The sequence below is a fragment of the Phyllobates terribilis genome, unplaced genomic scaffold (assembly GCF_046119375.1).
Source record: "Phyllobates terribilis strain yellow unplaced genomic scaffold, ASM4611937v1 Scaffold_3__8_contigs__length_932513732, whole genome shotgun sequence".
NCBI lineage: Eukaryota > Metazoa > Chordata > Amphibia > Anura > Dendrobatidae > Phyllobates > Phyllobates terribilis.
In genome coordinates this window covers 76,935,870-76,962,914 of record NW_027362763.1, presented here as the reverse complement: position 1 = coordinate 76,962,914, position 27,045 = coordinate 76,935,870, and the positions used below count along the sequence as shown (strand labels likewise).

At 45.6% G+C, this 27,045-nt stretch overlaps 1 protein-coding gene across 3 annotated transcripts in view; it reads left to right on the top strand.

Annotated features, from left to right (window-relative positions):
- Nucleotides 1-27,045, top strand: part of PKHD1 (PKHD1 ciliary IPT domain containing fibrocystin/polyductin) — a 1,008,258-nt gene that overhangs the window by 553,677 nt on the left and 427,536 nt on the right. For all 3 annotated transcript variants that reach the window (XM_073674041.1, XM_073674039.1, XM_073674040.1), the window contains one exon: nt 19,120-19,318. In XM_073674041.1, the coding sequence (XP_073530142.1) occupies nt 19,120-19,318 (199 nt within the window). The remainder of the gene's footprint in view (nt 1-19,119; nt 19,319-27,045) is intronic.

Below are 27,045 nucleotides of genomic sequence, written 5' to 3'. Positions count from 1 at the left end.
GATTCCAGCAACAAGGGATTAGGAGCTGTGCTAACTCAGAAGCAGAATGGCCGAGAGAAGGTGATAGCTTATGCAAGCAGGAAGCTCCACCCGACCGAGAGGAACCTAGAGAACTATAGCAGCTTCAAGTTGAAGTTCCTGGCCCTGGTCTGGGCCATCACCGAGCGGTTCAAGCACTACCTAGCATCCAGTAATTTCACTGCCTACACTGATAATAACCCTTTGACTCATCTGGAAACAGCCAAGTTAGGAGCCATGGAACAACGATGGATGGCTCGGCTGTGAAACTACCAGTTCACCATTAAGTACCGGGCAGGCCGCAAGAATGCCAACGCCGATGCCCTGTCCAGAATGCCTCACCAGTCGGACACTGAAGAAGAAGTGGATGACCTGGAGGAGATTGAGCTACCTACCTTCCACAGAAATGGGATGGTTCACGAGCAGCGCGCCTCCAGGAGGTATTGTGGTAAGACACTAAACCCTTTACCTCACCACAGTTGGAAGGGGACCCAGGACAGCGACCCGGTTGTCAGCCGTATTAAAGAACTGATAACCCAAGAAGGTTGCTCCCTGGAGAAAGAAGCGTCTCCAGAAGCCAAGCAGCTGTGGAATGAGAGAAGCCGGCTGTTCATCTATAGAGAGAAGCTGTACCGAAGGTACCTTAACCCCAGGACTCATGAGATGGTATGGCAGATCGTAGTGCCCAGGACGGATATCCAGATGGTGTTGGAGGCCTACCAAGATCAAGCAGGACACTTTGGCTGGAAGAAGCTAGAAACCCTGCTGAAAGGTCGGTTTTATTGGGTTGGAATGCGCAGTTCCATAGAGAGATGGTGCCGGGATTGTGGACCCTGTAGCCTCAGAAGAAAAGACTACAGCTGCCAGAAGGCACATCTGCAACCCATCAAGACAGCTCGACCCTTGGAGATCGTGGCCCTGGATCATGTCTAGCTGTCACCCAGCAGGTCAGGATATTCCTATGCCCTGACCATGGTGGATCACTACTCCCGGTTCATGGTGGTCGCCCCCGTCAAGGATCTGACAGCAGAAACTGCGGCGAAGACGTTTCAGGTGTACTTCTGCAGGCCCCATGGATACCCGGAGCAGGTGCTGACAGATCAAGGCACTGCCTTCGAAGCCGAATTGTTCAAGGAGATTTGCCATCTGTGCGGGTGTAAGAAGATCCGGCCTACACCGTGCCACCCCCAAACCAATGGGTTATGTGAACACATGAATAACATCATCATCGACCTGTTGAAGACCTTACCGCTAGAAGAAAGAAACCAGTGGCCAGACAAGCTACCTGACCTGGTAGATCTGTACAACCACATACCTGTGAGTTCCACCAATTGTACTCCAGCATATCTCATGCGAGCAAGACCCGGAAAGTTGCCCATGGACCTGGAGCTTGGTGTAGTAGAACCCGAAGCAGATATGTCCACTGAAAACTGGGACACGACGCGACAGGAACAGTACAGGAGAGTACAAGCCTGTGTTGAAGACAGTCTGAATAGGGTAAGAGACAAGCAGGAAGCACAATACAACAGGAGTGCACCAGCTGAACCCTTGACACCTGGAGAAGTTGTGCTGAAATGAAAGAGAAGAAGCCACAAGCTTGACGACCAGTGGGTAAGGGAACCTTACACTGTGTTAAATTCCAGGTTCGACAATAGGAAAACTTGTCTAATCCGCAAAGACGGAGGAAGAACGACTGCAACGGTATCTAGAGACCATCTGAAGTTGTGTCCAGGACCGCTAAAGCCCCAGGAAGAAGTGCCTCACATCATACCGGAGGAGCCTAAAGAAGCAGTGATACATACTGAATTAGGAGATTTCCCGGCAGATTGGCCCCAACTAGGAGGAGCGGTAATAATACCTGTACTACACTTCTACCAACAGCCAGAAGACTCTCCACTGAAGTAGAACCTGTAGGTGCCCCAGAAGAGCCTGCTCAGGAAGAATTCCCGGAAGAAGGATCCCCGGTTGGAGCAGAGCAAGAAGGCCCAGCCAATGGTACACTTGCCAATTCCATAGGGAGGTCAAGTTAGTCTTGCAGTCCTTCCACACTTAGAACTGACAGAATGGGAGGTAGTACAAACACCAGTACCACACGCATCCCAGTACTACGTAGGTCAGCACGTAGCACGCAAGGTCAGACACCTGTCAGATACAGAGAGTAGGAAGAGAAACTCTGATAGTATAAATAGTAGCCCCTTGGGGTATGTTATTCTTGTGTAATTTTCATTAATGTATTGACGTGTTTTTGCCTTACAATGGACAATTTAGGTGACATGGACACTTTTCTTGTTGCATTGAGTTACCCGTAAGGGTATATATAAAGGACTCGGTGGCTGAGGACTATGTGCAGCCCAAAAACTGTTTATATGTACATAGTTGCACTCCCTGGAGTGTCCCTTTTAGGTAACCACTGAACAAAAACCTGTTTGGCGTGGCAGAAGACTTGGTCCAACTCCGGATCACCTATGCCCTGCAGCCACGCCCAGGGCCTATGTGGAGGGTTTACGGACAGGTCCCTCAAACTCCCTTGTACTTTGCAGTGAAATGGACACCCTGTTAGGGGACTCACTGACAATTGCTCAAAAACTCTAACTATTGTGCATATATTTATTATTTATTACGTTTTGTCACCTGTGACGTTCAAGCAAAGTGCCTCCCATAAAGGGAAGAAATGTTATTGTTTAACCTGTTTTTGAGAAAAAAAAATGCTTCAGTCCAGGAGTACTGAGTTTTACTAGGGGGGAATATGGCGCCCTGCTATGCACTGGTGCCACAGAACCCAGAAGGGTGCATGGATGGACTTCTCCACAAGAGGCCCTCACACATTCACACACCTCCACCCTACCACCTCAGACCAGCAGAGGGAGCCCGTTAGGGATATATATAGGGAGGGTGGAGCCAGGCAGTACAGTTTGTTCAGTGTTCAGAGACAGAGAGGAACACAGCTCAGAGTGAGCAGAGAGCGTGCTGACGCTCAGAGAGCAGTGAAGAGGCAGCGAGCTGGCTACAGTGCTTAGGCGAGCTAAGACCTACAGCACGTGTGAAAGCCTAGTGAGGGCCTTGAGTGGGCCGAAGGCAGAGAAGGAGTAGGAAGAAGTAGTGAAGGGGGCAGAGGAGCATACCAGGCTCACCCCGATATATACATACCGGACACTTAGTCCGCGCCTACAGAGACCCTTTATACTCAGTAGGAAATACCAGAACCCCTGGAGGACTACAGGTCCCAGGTTCGCCAAACGCTGACTAAAGTACCAGGGCTAGGAGTCACGGAGGCCCCAGCATCCAGGGAGAGTGATCTCCAAAGAGAAGGCCCTACCACCAGGTCAGCAGGTGCAAAGAGAGACAGTAACCAAGCTAGGCCTAGCTCCAGACAGGTCAGAAGCTTAGAGAATAAAGTAACGGATCAGGAGGCCCTATACCCGCTCACTGGGGAGAGTCCAAAAGTGTGCCCTTCACCTGGAGTACCCTGGACCGTGCCTGCAACATCATCAGTAAAGGTACTGAAGCTTACCCCCGAGTGAGTGTCCGTCTTTCCTCTGGGACCGTCCTGCCGTCTCTCCCCTGCACCACCATCCATTACACCCCCACGCTGCCCTTGAGCAAGCTCTACCTGTGGAGAGCCACACCATCCCTGCTGCTGTAAAACCCGCTCCAGAGGACTGCTCCGCAGCGGCGGCTCCCTCCAGCCGCAATCCACAGTTGGCGTCACAAACTGTCCAAATTCCCCATATCTATCCCCCCTTTTACTGACCGCCCTGGGTCACGGACCGGGCCAGTCACCGTGATATCTCCCAGCAACCAGAGGCCCGGCTGCCGAGTACCCCACGGCCCAGGGGGCGCGTCACTGTCCTCCCCAGAGCCGGCAGAACTGCGACCAGATGTCATTGTCGCCTGTTCTGCAGGGAGCGCGCTGCACGTGGCCTGTGGGTGATTTTGCAGGCTGCCAGGTGGGGATTGCTGCTGGTCATCATCACTCTCATCATCGACCTGGCTCTCAGGCTGCAGCCCCATCTGCCTTTGCTCTCTGTTATCAGCCATTTCTCTGAAGCGGTCTTCATTAACTAGTTTTTCCTTGAAAGGACCACTCTCCTCTCTGATGACAGCTTTCCTTAGTTCCAGCAGATGAATCTCACTGGTGAGCCTCTTTACATCCGCCTGGAGTTTAGCCTTCCTCGATTTGGAGGCACCTGCAGCTTTAGCGCTTGTGCAGTGCAGTTCCTCCCGAAGCCTCCTGAAGAGCTTACTTGCATCTTCATACTCAAGGAGGTGGATCATGACCCGGGAGGCATAGGTGTACACAGACTCCCGGGGTCCCTGCAGCCCCCAACCCCCCTCAGTGAGGTCGGCCTCACCTCCGTGAGCACTCAGCTTTCCTCCGGAAGGAGCACCATCATGCGCGCTGTCAGGCTTTTCCTCCATGTTGGAAGCCTTGCGGCTTCTAGGAGTCTCCACAGTCCCGGGGGAGTAGGAGCCACATTGCTCCTGGTGGAGCGTCTCACCCCCGAGTCCTCCAATGTGCAGGCCGTTTGCTGGTTTCTTCTGCCCCCTGCCGGCCTGGTTTGGGAAGCAGAAGCCTGGGACTTGGCTCCATCAATCATCCCAGGTGTTAGAACCTTGTTCTTAGGTTTTTTCCTTTGCTGGTCACATGACCTTGTTGGTCTATTTAATCCTGCTCCGCCCTTCTGGCTTTGCTGGACTTCATTGTTTAACTACTTTCTAGCTAGCCTGTGCTCTGTATCTAACTCTGTTAGTTTGCTTGGTCTACGGACCTCTATGTTCTATATATTTTGTTTGTTCGTCTGTCTGCTACTATTTCTGTTAGGAGGTGTCCCATTTTCCTCCCAGTCCTTAGTACTTGTAGGGATTCCTTCCCCACATCTATAGGTCTCCGTACAGACTAGCTTAGGACTTTAGCAGGTCTGATCGCAGGATCAGGTCCCCTGTTACATCGTAGGGATTAAGCTGAGTTCTATCGTAGGGACAGATCTCCTCTCTTTCCTTAGCTCTGGTAGCAGAACATAACAGTAAGTCCAGCCCAGCAAATGCTCTAAGGAAAGATTTTTTTTTTCTGTTCCATCATGGTGTCGGTTCTGGATTTGGCTAAACACCTGCAGGGACTCTCTTTGGAGGTGACTGAGCTCCGTCAGCACGTGAGTAACTGTCCTGGAGCACATTTCTTGGAGCCTAAGGTACGTTTGCCGGATTTAGTTTTTGGTGAACACCGAGAATTTTTTTCATTTAAAAATGCTTGCTTATTGTATTTTCGTTTGAGACCCAAGTCCTCTGGGGATGATTCCCAGCGCATAGGGTTTATAATGTCACTTTTGCGCAAAGAGCCTCAGGAGTGGGCCTTTTCTTTGCAACCTAGTGATACATGCTTCAGTTCAGTGGATAGTTTTTTTTCTGCTTTGGGACTATTATATGATGATCCTGACCGTGTCTCATCAGCTGAGACTGAGTTAAGACGTTTGAGACAGGGATCAGGTAATGTGGAAAAATATTGTACTCATTTCCGTCGATGGTCTACTCAAACAGGGTGGAACGATTCTGCTCTGATAAGTCTATTTCTTGCTGGGCTCAGTGAAAGGGTTAAAGACCTGCTAATTGCTTATCCTACACCTGAAGATTTGCAACAGGCTATGCAATTAGCTATACGGGTGGATAGGAGACTGCGTGCAAGGGTTAATGAGAGCAAATCCTCTGCTATGTCAGTTTCTGGTTATGAGAATGTGTGTACTAACAGTGGTGAACCGATGGAGATTGGATCGGTGGCACCTCGCTCTCAAGAAAAAGACCGTCGATTTTCTGAAGGCGTGTGTTTCTATTGCGGAAAATCTGGTCATTTGATTAAAGGCTGTGAGCTTCGTATGAAGAAAGAAAAAAAAATGGTCAGTCATGCCCGTATTGCCTGTTTAAATTCCAAGGGTGTATTTTTAGCTGCTTCCACGATTGCTCAGGAAAAATTAATGGAATTTCGGGTGTTTGTTGATTGTGGGTCTACTCTGAATGTTATTGATGGGGGATTCTTGGAAAGACTCAATTTAAAACCCGAACCTTTATCATCCCCCATTGCTGTGGTTTCTGTGGATGGTTCCCCTTTGAAGAATGTAACTCTCAAGGTCTGTGAATTTCCCCTCACTATTAATGGTGTTCACCATGAGAATTTGGATTTGGTAGTTTTGAATAACTTGCCTTCTCCGGTGGTGTTGGGATTGCCCTGGTTAAAATTTCACAATCCTGTACTGGATTGGTCTACCAGTGAAATTAAATCCTGGAGTCATAAATGTTATGACAAGTGTTGTAACGGGCGTATTGCAGCTTTGGATAGGGGAGAATTGCCTGTTCCTATTCAGGATTTTTGGAGAGTTTTTTCTGAGAAGGAATCGCAGGTTTTGCCTCCCCATAGAGACTATGATTGTTCTATTGAATTTGTCCCTGGAGCGACTCTTCCTAAAAGTCGTTTATTTAACCTTACTATTCCTGAGAGAAAGGCTTTGGAGGAATACATACAGACAAGTTTGGCCGCCGGTCACATTAGGCCCTCTAAGTCTCCTGTGGCGGTTGGATTTTTTTTTGTAAAAAAAAAAGGACGGCTGTTTACGTCCTTGTCTGGATTTTCGTGAGATTAACAAAATTACTGTACGCAATCCTTACCCACTGCCATTGATTCCTGATCTGTTTAACCAGTTAATGGGGGCCAAGTGGTTCTCTAAAATTGACCTTAAGGGGGCATACAATCTGTTGCGCATGAAGGAGGGTGACGAATGGAAGACTGCTTTTAACACTCCTGTGGGTCATTTTGAGAATCTGGTTATGCCTTTTGGTCTTACTAATGCTCCTGCATTTTTTCAGAATCTTATTAATGACATCCTTAGACCTTTGATCGGCAAAAATGTGGTTGTGTATTTGGATGACATTTTGATTTATTCGCCGGATCTGGAGTCTCATTGGCGGAGCGTACGTGAGGTATTACAGTTATTAATGGACAATTCGCTTTTTGCTAAGCTGGAGAAATGTGAGTTCGCTGTACAGAGAATTAGTTTTTTGGGCTACATTATCTCCAGCGAAGGTTTTGAGATGGACCCGGTTAAAGTTCAAGCTGTACAGGAATGGCCTAGGCCTATTGGTTTGAAATCGATACAGAGGAATTTGGGTTTCGCCAATTATTACAGAAAATTCATAAAAAAAATTTCTAGTATTGTCAAACCTCTGACCGATCTCACAGGAAAGGTGCTGATGCGGTTCAGTGGTCTTCTGAGGCCATTGAAGCTTTTGTGTATCTCAAGGAGAGGTTCACCTCTGCTCCCATCCTTATGCAGCCTGATGTGACTAAGCCGTTTTTGGTTGAGGTTGATGCTTCCTCTGTGGGGGTTGGCGCAGTATTGTCTCAGGATAACGGGGATGGATTACATCCCTGTGCCTTTTTTTCAAAAATTTTTTCGGAGACTGAACTGAATTACGATATTGGTAATCGGGAATTATTGGCTATTAAACTCGCATTTGAACACTGGCGCCACTTCTTGGAAGGTGCGGAATTTCCCGTTCAGGTTCTTACGGATTATAAAAATCTGATATATCTTGATGCTGCCAAGCGCCTGAATGCCCGTCAAGCTAGGTGGGCACTGTTTTTCTCGCGGTTTAATTTCTCCGTTACTTACATCCCTGGTACTAAGAATGTTAAGGCAGATGCCTTGTCTCGCAGTTTTTCTCCCATAGTCGGTGCTGAGAAAGAGGAGAACATTTTACAAGAAGGTGTTGTGATAGCTGCTTTGGACTCCGTTTTGGAAGATGAGATTCTTAAAGCACAGGAGAATGCCCCATCTAACACTCCTCATGGGAGGTTGTTTGTGCCTGGGACCTTTAGGAGAGATTTGTTTGTTGAGTGTCACGAATCTCGGTTGGCAGGTCATCCCGGAATCTCTAAGACCAAGAGACTGGTGGGTCGCAGTTTTTGGTGGCCTGGATGGCAGAAGGAAGTCATTAAGTGGGTGCGCCAATGTACTATTTGTGCTAGATCTATGTCCTCACATACTCCTGCTGCGGGGTTGCTTTGTCCTTTGGAGGTTCCCAGTGCTCCTTGGACACATTTGGCTATGGACTTTATAACTGACCTTCCCCCCTCTGAGGGTTTTACTGTCATCTGGGTGGTCGTGGACCGTTTTAGCAAGATGTGTCACTTGGTTCCCTTCGTCAAACTGCCCTGCGCTAAAACTCTCGCTAAGGCCTTTGTCAAGGAAATTGTCAGACTTCATGGCGTTCCTACTGACATTGTTTCTGATAGGGGTCCTCAGTTCGTGGCTCGTTTTTGGCGTGCCTTTTGTGACAGGTTGGGAGTTCATTTGTCGTTCTCGTCCGGATATCATCCTGAATCTAATGGCCAGACAGAAAGGAAAAACCAGGATGTTGAGCAGTTCTTGCGTTGTTTTGTGGCAGACAATCAAGAGGGGTGGTCTGAGTTTCTGCCACTTGCTGAATTTGCTCTGAACAATCATACATCTTCTTCTGCTGGTTGTTCGCCTTTTTTTTGTTGTTCTGGGAGACATCCGTCGTTTGGGTCGTTCTCCAAGTTGGGATCTGCCGTGCCTGAGGAGGAGAATTTTTCCGGTGATTTGGAGAGAGTTTGGACGGATGTGCGTGGTAATCTTCAGGAGGCCAACAGAAAATCTAAAGACTACTTTGATAGGAAACGACAGGAGGTTTTGTTCGCTGTTGGTGACATGGTTTGGTTGTCCTCTAGGAATCTGCGGTTGAGGATTCCTTCTAAGAAATTGGGTCCCAAGTTTGTAGGGCCCTTTAAGGTGCTTCAGGTTGTCAACCAATCTGCTGTTAGGTTGGAGGTTCCTACCTCCTGGAGAATTAATCCGGTATTTCATGTCTCTCTGTTGAAAAAAGCTGTTGTATCGGATTGTGACGCCTCTGCCTCTGTTCCTCCGGTGGTGGAGGATGGGGAATATGAAATTTCTCGCATCCTTAACTCTAGACAGTATAGAGGTAGTTTGCAGTATCTTGTGGCCTGGAAAGGTTTCGGACCCGAGGATAACTCTTGGGTGAGGTCGGATGATGTTTCCGCGTCCAGACTTATCAGAGCATTTCACAGGAGATTTCCTGATAAGCCTGGTCCTAGGGGATCCGGAGGATCCTCTTAGAAGGGGGGGTACTGTTAGAACCTTGTTCTTAGGTTTTTTCCTTTGCTGGTCACATGACCTTGTTGGCCTATTTAATCCTGCTCCGCCCTTCTGGCTTTGCTGGACTTCATTGTTTAACTACTTTCTAGCTAGCCTGTGCTCTGTATCTAACTCTGTTAGTTTGCTTGGTCTACGGACCTCTATGTTCTATCTATTTTGTTTGTTCGTCTGTCTGCTACTATTTCTGTTAGGAGGTGTCCCATTTTCCTCCCAGTCCTTAGTACTTGTAGGGATTCCTTCCCCACATCTATAGGTCTCCGTACAGACTAGCTTAGGACTTTAGCAGGTCTGATCGCAGGATCAGGTCCCCTGTTACATCGTAGGGATTAAGCTGAGTTCTATCGTAGGGACAGATCTCCTCTCTTTCCTTAGCTCTGGTAGCAGAACATAACACCAGGAAACCCACTCCCTCCCTGGGTAGGAGAGAGAGCAAATCCCCAGGTGGAGAGGTCTTGGTTCTCAGGAGAGCTGGAGTACACAGCAGGATCTGCAGCCACCACACCCGCAATCACCACAGTGAGCAACAGCTGATCAGAGCTGTACTCACTATTCTGCTGGTTAAGTCACTGTGTACTGACTTTACATTACTTATCCTGTACTGATCCTGAGTTACATCCTGTATTATACTCCAGAGCTTCACTCACTATTCTGCTGGTGCAGTCACTGTGTACATACATTACATTACTGATCCTGTACTGATCCTGAGTTACCTCCTGTATTATACTCCAGAGCTGCACTCACTATTCTGCTTGTGCTGTTACTGTGTACATACATTACATTACTGATCCTGTACTGATCCTGAGTTACCTCCTGTATTGTACTCCAGAGCTGCACTCACTATTCTGCTGGTGCTGTTACTGTGTACATACATTACATTACTGATCCTTTACTGATCCTGAGTTACCTCCTGTATTATACTCCAGAGCTGCACTCATTATTCAGCTGGTGCAGTTACTGTGTACATACATTACATTACTGATCCTGTACTGATCCTGAGTTGCATCCTGTATTATACTCCAGAGCTGCACACACTATTCTGCTGGTGCAGTCACTGTATACATACATTACATTACTGATCCTGTACTGATCCTGAGTTGCATCCTGCATTATACTCCAGAGCTGCACTCACTATTCTGCTGGTGCAGTCACTGTGCACATACATTACATTACTGATCCTGTACTGATCCTGAGTTACCTCCTGTATTATACTCCAGAGCTGCACTCACTATTCTACTGGTGCAATCGCTGTGTACATACATTACATTACTGATCCTGTACTGATCCTGAGTTGCATCCTGCATTATACTCCAGAGCTGCACTCACTATTCTGCTGGTGCAGTCACTGTGCACATACATTACATTACTGATCCTGTACTGATCCTGAGTTGCATCCTGTATTATACTCCAGAGCTGCACTCACTATTCTGCTGGTGCAGTCACTGTGCACATACATTACATTACTGATCCTGTACTGATCCTGAGTTACCTCCTGTATTATACTCCAGAGCTGCACTCACTATTCTACTGGTGCAATCGCTGTGTACATACATTACATTACTGATCCTGAGTTGCATCCTGTATTATACTCCAGAGCTGCACACACTATTCTGCTGGTGCAGTCACTGTATACATACATTACATTACTGATCCTGTACTGATCCTGAGTTGCATCCTGCATTATACTCCAGAGCTGCACTCACTATTCTGCTGTTGCAGTCACTGTGCACATACATTACATTACTGATCCTGTACTGATCCTGAGTTACCTCCTGTATTATACTCCAGAGCTGCACTCACTATTCTACTGGTGCAATCGCTGTGTACATACATTACATTACTGATCCTGTACTGATCCTGAGTTACCTCCTGTATTATACTCCAGAGCTGCACTCACTATTCTGCTTGTGCTGTTAATGTGTACATACATTACATTACTGATCCTGTACTGATCCTGAGTTACCTCCTGTATTGTACTCCAGAGCTGCACTCACTATTCTGCTGGTGCTGTTACTGTGTACATACATTACATTACTGATCCTTTACTGATCCTGAGTTACCTCCTGTATTATACTCCAGAGCTGCACTCATTATTCTGCTGGTGCAGTTACTGTGTACATACATTACATTACTGATCCTTTACTGATCCTGAGTTACCTCCTGTATTATACTCCAGAGCTGCACTCATTATTCTGCTGGTGCAGTCACTGTGTACATACATTACATTACTGATCCTGTACTGATCCTGAGTTGCATCCTGTATTATACTCCAGAGCAGCACTCACTATTCTACTGGTGCAATCAATGTGTATATACATTACATTACTGATCCTGTACTGATCCTGAGTTGCATCCTGTATTATACTCTAGAGCTGCACTCACTATTCTGCTGGTGCAGTCACTGTGCACATACATTACATTACTGATCCTGTACTGATTCTGAGTTGCATCCTGTATTATACTCCAGAGCTGCACACACTATTCTGCTGGTGCAGTCACTGTATACATACATTACATTACTGATCCTGTACTGATCCTGAGTTGCATCCTGCATCATACTCCAGAGCTGCACACACTATTCTGCTGGTGCAGTCACTGTGTACATATATTACATTACTGATCCTGTACTGATCCTGAGTTACCTCCTGTATTATACTCCAGAGCTGCACTCACTATTCTACTGGTGCAATCGCTGTGTACATACATTACATTACTGATCCTGTACTGATCCTGAGTTGCATCCTGTATTATACTCCAGAGCTGCACTCACTATTCTGCTGGTGCAGTCACTGTATACATACATTACATTACTGATCCTGTACTGATCCTGAGTTGCATCCTGTATTATACTCCAGAGCTGCACTCACTATTCTGCTGGTGCAGTCACTGTGCACATACATTACATTACTGATCCTGTACTGATTCTGAGTTGCATCCTGTATTATACTCCAGAGCTGCACACACTATTCTGCTGGTGCAGTCACTGTATACATACATTACATTACTGATCCTGTACTGATCCTGAGTTGCATCCTGCATCATACTCCAGAGCTGCACACACTATTCTGCTGGTGCAGTCACTGTGTACATATATTACATTACTGATCCTGTACTGATCCTGAGTTACCTCCTGTATTATACTCCAGAGCTGCACTCACTATTCTACTGGTGCAATCGCTGTGTACATACATTACATTACTGATCCTGTACTGATCCTGAGTTGCATCCTGTATTATACTCCAGAGCTGCACTCACTATTCTGCTGGTGCAGTCACTGTATACATACATTACATTACTGATCCTGTACTGATCCTGAGTTGCATCCTGTATTATACTCCAGAGCTGCACTCACTATTCTGCTTGTGCAGTCACTGTGCACATACATTACATTACTGATCCTGTACTGATCCTGAGTTGCATCCTGTATTATACTCCAGAGCTGCACTCACTATTCTTCTGGTGCAGTTACTGTGTACATACATTACATTTCTGATCCTGTACTGATCCTGAGTTACCTCCTGTATTATACTCCAGAGCTGCACTCACTATTCTACTGGTGCAATCACTGTGTACATACATTACATCACTGATCCTGTACTGATCCTGAGTTGCATCCTGTATTATACTCCAGAGCTGCACTCACTATTCTGCTGGTGCAGTCACTGTATACATACATTACATTACTGATCCTGTACTGATCCTGAGTTGCATCCTGTATTATACTCCAGAGCTGCACTCACTATTCTGCTGGTGCAGTCACTGTGCACATACATTACATTACTGATCCTGTACTGATCCTGAGTTGCATCCTGTATTATACTCCAGAGCTGCACTCACTATTCTACTGGTGCAGTCACTGTGCACATATGTGGCGCCCCTGAGGGTTCGACCGCCACAGGGATGCTGCACTTCTCTAATGGAGTGTAATGTCCCTCCTCTGAGGTAAGAACAGTGTGATAGTCTGGACGCAACCTTTGCATCCAACACCACATTTCTCCACCAGAGGGGGCTAGTATGCACTAAGTGCTGCCCTCCTGGTTACAGGGAGACTGGGGAACAAAGAGTTAAGGGAACCAGTTAGTGGGTGAGGGTGGAGGACTTACAAGTTAGTTACACTTTAAATTTCATATTTAATAAAAAGCCATCTTGGGTCTTTGATCTTTGACTGCCTTCAATCGCTCTTTGACTGTCTCTATGCTGTCAATTGCTGAGTGGGCTGTGATCTCCCACTCTAACGCGGATCCTGTGTGGGCCCGCATTGGATGGAGACAGGACCAAGACGGCCTGGAGCTTAAGAGTGTGGCTCCATAGCAAATGGATCCCAGGCAGGATGCAGACAGAGCGGTGTACGCCACCTGTCCTCGCCATGCTGATATATTCAGAGGGAGTCTGGCTGCAAGAGGGGTACCGGCCCCCGACACCCGACCTTGCTACTCCATGTCCTGGTCGGGAAAGCCCGGTAGGCCCAGAGGATCCCACCGGGTATCGGATGGAGCGGAGCTGCCACCCGTACCCTTGTTCTGAGAGGAGCTCAGAGGGAGACCCGGCCTATACGCACACACACGGACAGGAAAGGATTCGGTCTGTAGTTCAGGAACACTCTGGTGTAGGGTCTCGATGGAACACTGGACTTACTCGGAGGTTGTTGGACCCCCGTCCCTGGTGACCGCAGGACTCCGCGGGGAGCAGGGAGTCACCTTCCTTATGCCATCTATGTGAGTAAAGCCTTGGAAGTTCACCCCTATGGCCTCCGGACGGTTTATTCTGCGCCACACCACACGACGGGACACCCGTATTCCTCTACTACTACCCCCTCCATCCTGTCCTTCTTCCCTGAGGCCTTGCTCCGCCTGTGGGGAGTAGTAATAACTTTGGCCGCCACAACACCATGCCTCAGTGGACTGCAGCGGCGCTGGTGGCCTTCACCAGGTCCCACAGGTGGCGTAGTCGTAAATCAGCCACTCAAGCCGGATAATCCCACACCATGTCTTTTAATGTGACGGCCCTGAGCACGGGTCGGGTCCGGGCCACGGCTGCACCCCATCTCTCCATCACAGGACCCGACTCCGAGTCCCCCATCTCCCAGGGTAAAACAAAAGGGCTTTTCGAGTAGAGGCGTCACACATACATTACATTACTGATCCTGTACTGATCCTGAGATCATCCTGTATTATACTCCAGAGCTGCATTCACTATTCTGCTGGTGCAGTCACTGTGCACATACATTAAATTACTGATCCTGTATTGATCCTGAGTTACATCCTGTATTATACCCCAGAGCTGCACTCACTATTCTGCTGGTGCAGTCACTGTGTATATACATTACATTACTGATCCTGAGTTACATCCTGTATTATACTCCAGAGCTGCACTCACTATTCTGCTGGTGCAGTCACTGTGCACATACATTACATTACTGATCCTGAGTTACATCCTGTATTATACTCCAGAGCTGCACTCACTATTCTGCTGGTGCAGTCACTGTGCACATACATACATTACTGATCCTGAGTTGCATCCTGTATTATACTCCAGAGCTGCACTCACTATTCTGCTGGTGCAGTCACTGTGTACATACATTACATTACTGATCCTGTACTGATCCTGAGTTGCATCCTGTATTATACTCCAGGGCCGGGACAAGGTATTTTGGTGTCATATGCAGGTGAAGCCGATTGCACTCCTTCCCCTCCATTGCCCAAGTAAAGGAATGAGTAGGAGACTAAAGTAAATGTACCCCTAACGCACCCCCACTCCCCCTCTGATGGGTCAGGTTTCCAGCTCTGACGACCACTTCCACTAGAATTGTAGAATTGTTTCCTTTTTCTCCAAATGATACCATTAAAAGTAAAAAAGAAATTGATGTACTTTAGGGATGAGGCTCAGCAGAGAGTGCATTTTCAAAGTTAGATTTAGAATCATTGTTTGGCATAATTTACAAGATACCAGGGACAAATTGTAATATTCATCCCTGACATCCTATATTTAAATGTCAGACCATAATGCTGGCCAATTGGTTTCAATTAAAGGGTCCAATATTTGGCAGATACCCTAATGGAAAATAAACAGACCCCTTTATAGATAAAGGGATACTTATGATGGTTTTTACTCCCATCTTGCGACAAATACAGTTTGCAGCAAAACTGATGGTGGTTCTCGTGCATATTCCTGTACTGATGGTGGTTCTGTTGATGCATTCATGTAGTGATGGTTGTTCTGGTTCTGTATTCATATACTACTGATGGCCCTCGTGATGTATTCATGTAGTGATGATGGTTTTGGTGCTGTATTCATCACCACAGCCAGCCCCATGTTTATATGTCCCCAAAGCCAGACCCTCATATATATGTCCCCACAGCCAGACCCTGGTGTATATGTCCCCACAGCCAGACCCTCATATATGTCCCCACAGCCAGACCCTCATATATGTCCCCATAGCCAGCCCCTTGTATATATATTGCCACAGCCAGCCCCTGGTATATATTTCCCCACAGCCGGCCCCTCGTGTATATGTCCCCACAGCCAGCCCCACATATAAATGTCCCCACATGCCCCCATTTATTGGCAAACTAATGTAAAATGAATAAAAAAAGCTTATACTCACCTAATCCAGGCTCCCCATCCAGCGCAGCTCCGTCTCCTCTTCCATGAAGTACAGCACAGGGCAATGGACGGCGCAATGATGTCACTGCATTGCGCCATCCGACGCCCCCTGCATGTGCCGTCTCCAACAAGGCGTAGACTGGAAGCGACCTGCGTTCTGCTGGAGTTCATGGCAGAGCAAGAGGCTGATTACAGCTCCGCTGATCCTGTGCCAGCGGCGCAGCTCATAGCAATTGTATTCATGTCTGACAGTCACAAATACGATAGAGTGCGGGGAGGTAGCGACGGTCGGGGCGCAGGGCAGAGAGAGGGGTGAGCGGTGTCAGTGACTGCCACTGCTCCCTAGTCACTGTGCTGAACGCCTAAGGTGCAGCAGCAGCAATTCATCAATGTCATTTTTTCACCCCATAGTGCGCCCCCATCAGGGAGGCAGGAGGTAGCGCCCTGAGCGGGTGTGTTATCTGTGTTGTGCTGATGCTGGGTTACATTATGTGAGTCACAATCCAGCTCTGAATCTTGGAGACTGAAGTTCTAAAAACTTAGAATCGGTATCAGATACTGTACGTAATGCATCTAACATTTTCAACCTACCTATTTTATGTGGAAAGGTACGGAGTGTAATAGTCACAGTTTTGTCCCTTCCTGTCTTCTCTCTTGGACCTTTGCAGGACTTTACTTTTTGTTTTACACAACACGAGTCATGGGACCCCCATTCTCTAGAAGTGAGACCCAAAGCTTCCAGACATATAGATATTTCATATATATCGATTGACACTTATGGATTTGTTGTAATCTCTGTAAAATGCCAACAGAAAAGTGATTTCTGGAGTACATCTATCAATGGTTGTAGTAATTTCTTAAACATAAGAGCAAGTATGTGTTAAAGACATTCTCTAGGATGAAAAAAAATAGTGCGCTGAAGAGTGTGTGATATAAAAAGTAATCATTATATTCTTCTGATACATATATTGTTTCACTATGTGTGCATAAAAGTTGGAAATAAATGTGCAGAAAACCAGCAATACTTATTTTAACCACTAGATGGTACAATGCTCTGCCATTTAGAGGTCTGTTTCTTTCTTTACTGAGTAGAGTAGTTTGTAGACTAGGCTATGTCAGGATTCTTGTTTCAAAATGTGCAAATAAGGAAAGATGGATATTAAGGGTTCGCTCACACGAGCGTATGAATCGGACAAGTGCAATGTGAGAAAAAAATCGCATTGCACTCTGACCAATGTTATTCAATGAGTCAGTGCAGATCTGTGAGTTTTTCCGCAGCTGTAATCAGACTGAGGAAAAAAATCACAGCATGCTGCGAGTGGTTGCGTATATCGGACGAGATTCATCAATGAGTCGAGAAAAACAAACGGCACTCGGACCGTGCGTGTGCCATCCGATTTTTATGCACACATCTCAAAAGCTCAAAGGAACCACAAAATTTTGTCAGCCAAGTACAGTAAACTCACAGCCAGAATTGTTAGAGAGAATAGAATTGATATATAGTGTAGATATTTAATGTCACAAGCCTCCTACATATATAAAAAAGTGCACCCTTTACAGCCTTTCATGTGGCACTAAAGGGTGTTTAGCCTAATAAATAAGTAATTTAAAAAAATGACGTAGGGTCCTCCCTATTTTTGATAACCTAACAAGCCAAGGTAAAGCAGACAGCTGGGGGCTTATATTATCAGGCTGGGAAGGTCCCTGGTTATAGATAGATAGATGATAGATAATAGATGATGGATAGATAATAGATAGATGATAGATAGATGATAGATAGATAAATGATAGATAGATGATAGATAATAGATGATGGATAGATAATAGATAGATGATAGATAGATGATAGATAGATGATAGATAGATAAATGATAGATAGATGATAGATAATAGATGATGGATAGATAATAGATAGATGATAGATAGATAGATAGATAGATAATAGATAGATAATAGATGATGGATAGATAATAGATAGATAGATGATAGATAGATAATAGATGATAGATAGATAATAGATAGATAGATAGATGATAGATAGATAGATAGATAATAGATAGATGATAGATAGATAGATGATAGATAGATGATAGATAGATGATAGATAGATAGGTGATAGATAGATAGATGATAGATAGATGATAGATAGATAATAGATGATGGATAGATAATAGATAGATGATAGATAGATGATAGATAGATAGATAGATAGGTAATAGATAGATAGATGATAGATAGATAGGTAATAGATAGATAGATGATAGATAGATAGATGATAATAGATAGATGATAGATAGATAATAGATAGATGATAGATAGATAGATAGATAGATAGGTGATAGATAGATGATAGATAGATAGATAGGTAATATATAGATGATAGATAGATGATAGATAGATAATAGATGATGGATAGATAATAGATAGATGATAGATAGATGATAGATAGATGATAGATAGATAGATAGGTAATAGATAGATAGATGATAGATAGATAATAGATAGATGATAGATAGATAATAGATGATAGATAGATAGATAATAGATGATGGATAGATAATAGATAGATGATAGATAGATGATAGATAGATAGATAGATAATAGATAGATAGATAGATAGATAGATGATAGATAATTTATAGATAATAGATAGATGATAGATAGATGATAGATAGATAGATGATAGATAATAGATGATAGATAGATAATAGATGATAGATAGATAGATGATAGATAGATAGATGATAGATAGATAGATAATAGATAGGTGATAGGTAGATGATAGATAGATGATAATAGATAGATAATAGGTAGATATATAGATGATTGATAGATGATAGATAGGTAGATATATAGTTGATATATAATTGATAGATAGATAGATAGATAATAGATGATAGATAATAGATGATGGATAGATAATAGATAGATGATAGATAGATGATAATAGATAGATAATAGGTAGATATATAGATGATAGATGATTGATAGATGATAGATAGATAGATAATAAATAGATAATAGATGATAGATAGATAGATGATAATAGATAGATAATAGGTAGATATATAGATGATAGATGATTGATAGATGATAGATAGATAGATAATAGATAGATAATAGATAGATGATAGATAGATGATAGATATATAGATGATAGATGATAATAGATGATAGATAGGTAGATATATAGATGATAGATAATTGATAGATGATAGATAGGTAGATAGATAACTGATATATAATTGATAGATGATATATAATTTCATAGTGCTGCTGTGTTATATTTGATCTTTTCCCTCTCCTTCTCTTGCAGTACTCGGCCACTTTCGATGATTTCGCTGCAGGGAATTATCTGTATATTCGGCACATTAATTTGCCAAGTGTCCTTAATATTTCCATAATATGCGGATCAGCGGGCGGGAAGCTTCTCCAGTCTATTCCTCCACTGCCCACAGATGGCGCTGCCTGTGATTGGTCCTTTGACAGTGAACGTGGCATCCTGGTGTACCTTGGTAATGTGACCGCTCTACGACTCCTGTGTAATGCGGTGTGTGTGATGTATGTTACCCACTAACACTGCGGCCGCTGTATGGGGGATCCGTGGCTGGCGGGCACTTGTACATTTTTGGGTCAGTTTAGAGCTAAGCCATCTTTGGGCCCTATAGCCTCGGCCTCTGCTATCAAGTAGTAAAGTAAACCTTGCACTTTTTGCCTACAAGGGGTAACTATAGTGAATGCAGGGGTTTTGTTCACACTCAGGTCCTGGAGCTGAGGGAGTCCCAGTAGATCCCTTCAGGCCATATGTTAAGATCTGCACTATTAAAGACTGGTGATAGCTGGTGGACCTGTTGGAAATTTTGTATTGGGTCTCAAAAGCTTCAAGTTACTCCACTGCAAGCAAATACAAGAAGTTGTGCTGATGCTGCAGGTGGAGCAGCCTTTATTCTAAACTGATGGAACTGTCAGATAATGTCTCCGCTTTAAGAAGTTTTAAAAGGAGAAAAATTTTGAGGATTTTTCTTACATCAAAGTCTTTAAAATAACAAAAGAGATAAAAAAAAACAAAAAAACCCCAAAAAACAAACAAACAAATGATTAATAAGTTCCGTACTAAAGATAGATAGAGAATGAGGTTGTGTGTTGGTGGTCTCAGGTTAGGGGCAGTGAAGTAGTGTGTGGTCATCTCCTCTCTGCCGGCCTAACACTGGCTACATGTAGTCCCCTCCATTGTCCATGAATCTATATTCCTAAGTTTTTCATTAAAGCTTTAATTTTATTTTTTAAATTACTATACATTTATTTTATATATTTTTTTTACTCTACAGTATTCTATTTAATCTGGGTTCTGTAATTCGAAGGCTTCGCAGAATTTTCCTAGGACGTTCGATTTCCAGCAAATCAAAAGACCTGCAAAGCCTCCAATTGTCTTGAAGTGACTCACAACGTCTAATGTTTGCCATGGCAGCCGGCGGGCATAGTGTAGGTCTCCATGCCGGCCATGTACAGTTGAAACCAGAAGTTTACATACACTGTATAAAAAGACACATATACATGTTTTTCTCCATATGTGACATGAAATCAGAATAAACCTTTCCAGTTTTAGGTCAATTAGGATTACCATCATTTTTAATATTTGCCAAATTATTATTTTTATTATTAATAATAATTTATATAGCGCCATTGATTCCATGGTGCTGTACATAAGAAGGGGTTACATACCAAATACAGATATCACTTACAGTAAACAAACTAACAATGATAGAACGGTACGGAGGGAAGAGGACCCTGCTCTTGGGGGCTTACATTCTACAGGAATGGGGGAGGAGACAGTAGGTTGGGGGTTGCAGTAGCTCCGGTGTTGTAGAGGAGGCAGCAAGGTCATGGCAAGCTGTAAGCTTGTTTGAAGAGATGGGTTTTCAGGTTCCGTCTGAGGGATCCAGGTGTGGTGGATAATCGGACATGTTGAGGCACAGAATTCCATAGGACGGGGGATATTCGGGAGAAATCTTGGAGGCGATTGCGTGAGGTACGGATAAGTGTGGAGGAGAGAAGGAGCTCTTGGGAGGACCGGAGGTTACGTGAGGGAATATATCGGAAGATTAGTTCAGAGATGTACGGAGGAGAGAGGTTATGGATGGCTTTGTAGGTCAGTGTTAGTAGTTTGAACTGGCTACTCTGGGGAAATGGGAGCCAGTGAAGAGATTTGCAGAGGGGGTAGCAGAGGAGTAGCAAGGCGCGAGATGAACAAGTCGTGCAGCATTGTTGAGGATGGACTGGAGGGGTGCGAGAGTGTTAGCAGGAAGGCCACAGAGGAGGATGTTGCAGTAGGCGAGGCGGGAGATGATGAGGGCATGCACAAGCAGTTTAGTACAAAGAGGGTTGAGGAAAGGACAGATTCTGGAAATATTTTTGAGCTGGAGGCAACAGGAGGTGGCGAGAGCTTGGATGTGGGGTTTGAAGGACAGAGCAGAGTCAAGGGTTACTCCGAGGCAGCGGATTGTCGGTACTGCGGAAAGAGTGATGTCATTTATTGTGATAGAAAGATCAGGTGGGAAAGATATGCGAGATGGGGGAAAGATAATGAGTTCAGTTTTGTCCACATTGAGCTTGAGGCAGCGGGAGGAGAAGAAGGAGGATATGGCTGCTAGACATGCTGGGATTCTGGACAGCAGAGAGGTGACATCTGGGCCAGAGAGGTAGATCTGGGTGTCATCAGCGTACAGATGGTACTGGAAGCCATGGGATTTTATGAGCTTTCCCAGGCCAAGGGTATAGATTGAGAAGAGTAGGGGTCCTAGGACAGATCCTTGAGGGACTCCAACAGAGAGAGGGGCGGGGTGAGGAGGTAGTGTGGGAGTGGGAGATGCTAAAAGTGCGGTTAGAAAGGTATGAGGAGATCCAAGATAGGGCAAGGTCTTTGACGCCAAAGGAAGAGAGGATCTCTTGTAGGAAGCAGTGGTCAACTGTATCGAAATCAGAGGATAGGTCAAGAAGGAGTACAGAGAATTGTCTGTTAGCTTTGGCTTTAAGTAAGTCATTGGTGATTTTTGTAAGGGCAGTTTCGGTGGAATCGTGGGACGGAAGCCAGATTGTCGGTTGTGGAAGAGAGAGTTGGATGAAAAGTGGGAGGAAAGTTCAGTGTCAACATGTTGCTCAAGGAGTTTGGAGGCAAATGGGAGCTGCGATATGGGGTGATAGCTGGACAAGGCAGTTGGGTCGAGGGATAGCTTTTAGAGGATGGGCGTGATTGTGGCATGTTTGAAGGCAGCGGGGAAAGTACCAGAAGATAGTGGTAGGTTGAAGATATGGGTTAGGGATGGGATGAGTGTGGGGGTGAGGTTGGGGAGGAGGTGGGATGGGATGGGGTCTAGTGCACATGTGGTGAAGTGTGATTTGGAGAGGAGATAAGTAAGATCTCTTTCCATGATGTTGGGAAGGGAGGTTATGGGGGTAGGGAAATGGTGTGGAAAACAAAGGGGTTGTGGTAGTCCGACAGTAAAGACTTGCCGTGTTTGGTCAATCTTGTTTTTGAAGTGTGTGGCAAACTCCGCAGCAGAGATGACGGAGGTCGGAGGTGCAGTGGAGGGCGGAGGAGAGAGTTAAAAGTGTTGAATAGCTGTTTGGGATTGTAGGATAGGGAGGATATGAGGTTTGTGAAGTAGGCATGTTAAGCAGAGGTGAGTGTTGCTTATTTGAATGCAGTGAAGTCATCTTGAGTGTGATGCTCACGCCCGGACTGACTGACGTGAGCGTGGTTGGTGGTCCCACTGGGCCACGAACCGAGGAGTGCCTGGAGGGGCGTGACTAGGGGCCTCGCCAGATCCGACCACGAACACACGGCGGCTTAATCGACTCCGTTGTCCGAGGAGGGACATGGGAGGTGGCCCAGGTGCTACTCCAGGTCATACCTCGGTCACAGCTGTTGACCCACACCGGGGAATGCAGGAACGGGCAGGCACGACTGGTATGCAGACAGGTGGGTACTGGCAGGCATGGCTGGTATGCAGACTGGTGGGTACTGGCAGGCACGGCTGGTATGCAGACAGTTGGGTACTGGCAGGCACGGCTGGTATGCAGACAGTTGGGTACTGGCAGGCACAGCTGGTATGCAGACAGGTGGGTACTGGCAGGTAGTAACGCAGACTGGATAGGGACCAATACAGACTGGGATACAGGAACAGAGCCGCAGGTGCGGTGGACAAGCAGAGCAGAGCAAAACCACAGGTGCGGAGGGCAAGCAGAGCAGAGCAAAACCGCAGGTGCAGAGGGCAAGCAGAGCAGAGCGAAACTGCAGGTGCGGAGGGCAAGCAGAGCAGAGCGAAACCGCAGGTGCGGAGGGCAAGCAGAGCAGAGCGAAACCGCATGTGCAGATGGCAAGCAAAGCAGAGCGAAACCGCTGGTGCCGAGGGCAAGCAAAGCAGACCGAAACCGCAGGTGCGGAGAGCAAGCAGAACCGAATGAAACCGCAGGTGCGGAGGGCAAGCAGAGCAGAGCGAAACCGCAGGTGCGGAGGGCAAGCAAAGCAGAGCGAAACTGCAGGTGCGGAGGACAAGCGAGGCAGAACAGAGAAGAGTGTAACCGCATAGCAGAAGGTGCAGGCAGACAGGACAGGGCTCTGTTCACATGGAACAGACTGGGAAACACAGGAAGATAGCTAGAACACAGGAGGTAGAAACAGAGGCAGGGAAATGGGACAAGCAGAACCAGATACACACAAGGTACTTGCAATGAAGTAATGAGTGGACACAAAACTCACAAACAGAAGTACGAGTTGGAGTTAGGTGCAGGTTCAGACACTGCAGGAAAAGGGAAGGATTGGACATAGAGACAAACAGGTAACGGGCTAGGACACTGTTCACACAGGAACTGAACCTGGAGCAAGATACAGGTAACAGGCCTCGGTACGCAGCCCTCAGGGTGGCGGAAACAGACAAGATACAGGACAACACCTGGCAACTCAGCTGCACAGAACACACTGAAAGAAAGTGTTGCTCAGGCACCTCCTACTGAGTGGAGGGGGTTTAAGTATCCAGTGACTCACAGCAATAGGCTGGGGATGCATTAGGACTGCGCACACTGTAACTTTAAGAATCAGGAAGTAACAGGGCCGCCGCCCTAAGCAATCAGACAAGAGACATGCACACAGCAAGTAATGGAGCAAAGTGTGCAGCCTGGACTGATAGGTAAGTTGGCGGTCTTGCATGGTGGGAGATGGTAAGCCATGCCAGCATGCCGCCAGGGATGTTACATTGAGTATGTGTTTTCTTCCAACGCCGCTCCGCAACCCTGGACGTTTGTCGAAGCTGTTTAGTGAGGTTGTTGTGCCAGTTTTGCCTGTTGACTCATCACGCTCTGCCATGCACAAGAGGGACGACTGAGTCAGTAGCTGATGTGAGAGTGGCATTGTAGAAAGTGGTGGCGCTGTCTGTGTCATGTAGTGGATGTTAGTAGTAGAACAGAGTCAGAGAGTGTGTGAGTGTCTAGATGTGCAAGGTTTCTGCGGGGGGGTGCTAGTTGCCGACATGGGAGACTGGTGAGGAGGACAGGGATGAGAATGTGAGTAGATGGTGGTCAGATAGGGGTAGGGGGGAGGTTGTGAGATGAGAGGTAAAGTGGTCGTGGACAAAATGGAGCTTGTTGCAGACAGAGCGTGCATTCCAGAGTGCTCCAGAGAGAGGGAGCAGCGGGATGGGCGTCAGGGAGACCGGTTTTGTGTAAGAGAGGTTGTGGTAGTTTGCAGTTGGTGTGATGCGATAGGTGGGGGAATTGGTGGAAGGTGCAAGCTGTGGGGGTCCAGGATTGGTAGATATGTTGCCAGCAGTGAGGAGAAGCAGAGAGAGGGAGAGCAGGTGGGAGAAGAAGAGTGTACGGCTTGTTTTATGTTTTGGTAGGATCGATCTGAGGTTGAGGAGCAGGTCTGTAGATGAGGTTAGATGGGGAGGTAGGAGGGAAGGAGAGATGATGATTTGGTTAGAGGGTGCTGGGGTTTGGGGATAGCGAAGGAGAGTGAGGATTAGTGGGGCAAAAATAGTGAGGGCATATGTAAGCATAATGAATGTTAAGTGTGAATGAGAAAGAGAATCTAAGTACAAATAGTAGATAGTTATCCATATCTTCTGATCACTTCTGGCCCATTTCTGGCATATTTCATTTTTAGCCCCATAAAAAGCAACCCTTTAAAAGCCAGACCCACCTGTGCCAGACCTGGCCTCCTTGCCAGAATAATGAGAGAGAGAGAATGTTTTAAGGCATTTTTATTACTTACTGCAAAGTCAAAAGTTTACATACATTTCATTAGTATTTGGCACCATTGCCCTTAAACTAATGACTTGGGTCAAGCGTTTGGGATATCCTTCCACAAGCTTCTCACAATAGTTGGTCGGAATTTGGGCCCATTCCTCCTGACAAAACTGGTGTAACTGATCCAGGTTTGTAGGCTGGTGCGAGCATGGCAACCTTTTCAGCTTTGCCCATAAATTTTCAATAGGATTAAGATCTGGGCTTTGTGATGGCCACTCCAAAATATTGACTTTGCTACCTTTAAGCCACTTTGTTACCATTTTGGCAGTATGCTTCTGGTCATTGTCCATTTGGAAGACCCATTTCCGCCCAAACTTTAACTTCCTGGCTGATGTCTTGAGATGTTGCTTCAATATTGCCACATAATCTTCTTTTCTCATGATGCCATCTATTTTGTGAAGTGCACCAGTCCTTCCTGCAGAAAAATAACCCCACAACATGATGCTGCCACCCCCGTGTTTCACAGTTTGGATGGTGTTCTTAGGCTTCCGAGCTTCTCCCTTTTTCCTCCAAAGATAACGATGGTCATTATGCCCAAAAAGTTCAATTTTACTTTCATCAGACCACAGGGCATGTCTCCAAAAATTAAAGTCTTTGTTCCTGTGTGCATTTGCAAACATTAATCTGACTTTTTTATGTTTCTTTTGGAGTAATGGCTTCTTTCTGGCAGAGTGGCCTTTCAGCCCATGTTGATACAGTACTCGTTTCACTGTGGATATTGACACAATTTTACCAGCTTCCGCCATCATCTTCTCAAAGTCTTTTGCTTTTGTCCTTCGGTTGATATGCACATATCAGACCAAAGCACGTTCATCTCTGGGACACAGAACTCATCTCCTTCCAGCGTTATATTGGCTGGACATTCCCATCTTGTTTGTACTTGCGTATAATTGTTTGTACAGACGAACGAGGCACCTTCAGATATCTTGAAATTGTACCCAAGGATGAGCCAGACTTGTGCAAGTCCACAATTCTCTTCCTGATATCTTGGCTGATTTTTTTTAGACTTTCCCATGATGCTACACAAAGAAGCAGTGTGTTTCAGGTGTGCATTAAAATACATCCACAGGTGTGTCTCTAATTAACTCAGAAGCTTCCAAACACATGACATCATCATATGGGCAGTCCAGAATTGTTTAAAGGCATAATAATCTTAGTGTATGTAAACTTTTGTCTTTGCAGTAAGTAATAAAAATGCCTTAAACATTCTCTCTCTCTCTCATTATTCTGGCATTTGGCAAATATTAAAAATTATGGTAATCCTAATTGACCTAAAACGGGAAAGGTTTATTCTGATTTCATGTCAGATATTGAGAAAAACATTCATATGTGTCTTTTTATCTAGTGTATGGAAACATCTGGTTTCAACTGTATGTACACCCATGAAGACCATACTGTGGCGATCACAGTTTCACATTGTTAATTGAACTAATAAAAAATATTAAAATACATAAAAAAATATTTTTATAAAAATATGTAAAGTCATACACTCCCCAACATTGACATTGCACCATGGAGAAGGAAAAGTCGTGGAATGATGGAGATCTCAGGATGGAGACATGGTAATAATCTGCAAATGGTGAAAAATAAAAAGCAACTGTTTTGAAAACGTATTGATTTATTCAGCTCAGAAATTCCGGCACTTCCGGCCTTGGTTGCTGTCACTGAGGTCATTAATGGTCTTCTGAGGATGGTTCTGCCGCTGAATGCACTCGGGTAAATCGTCAAGATCCACTGCTGGCAGCTCCTGTGTGATCGCCGACCAATGACGTCCCAGATGTGCTCTATGGGAGACAAGTCCGGAGACTCTGCAACCATGGTTGTCCTTTTAGGCAGTAACAGAAGCAACGTTCAGCTTGGTGTTATCGTGTTGAAAATCGGCTCCTGGGATACTCTGGAGAAATGGCCGCACCATTGTGTCCACCATAAAATTAACGTA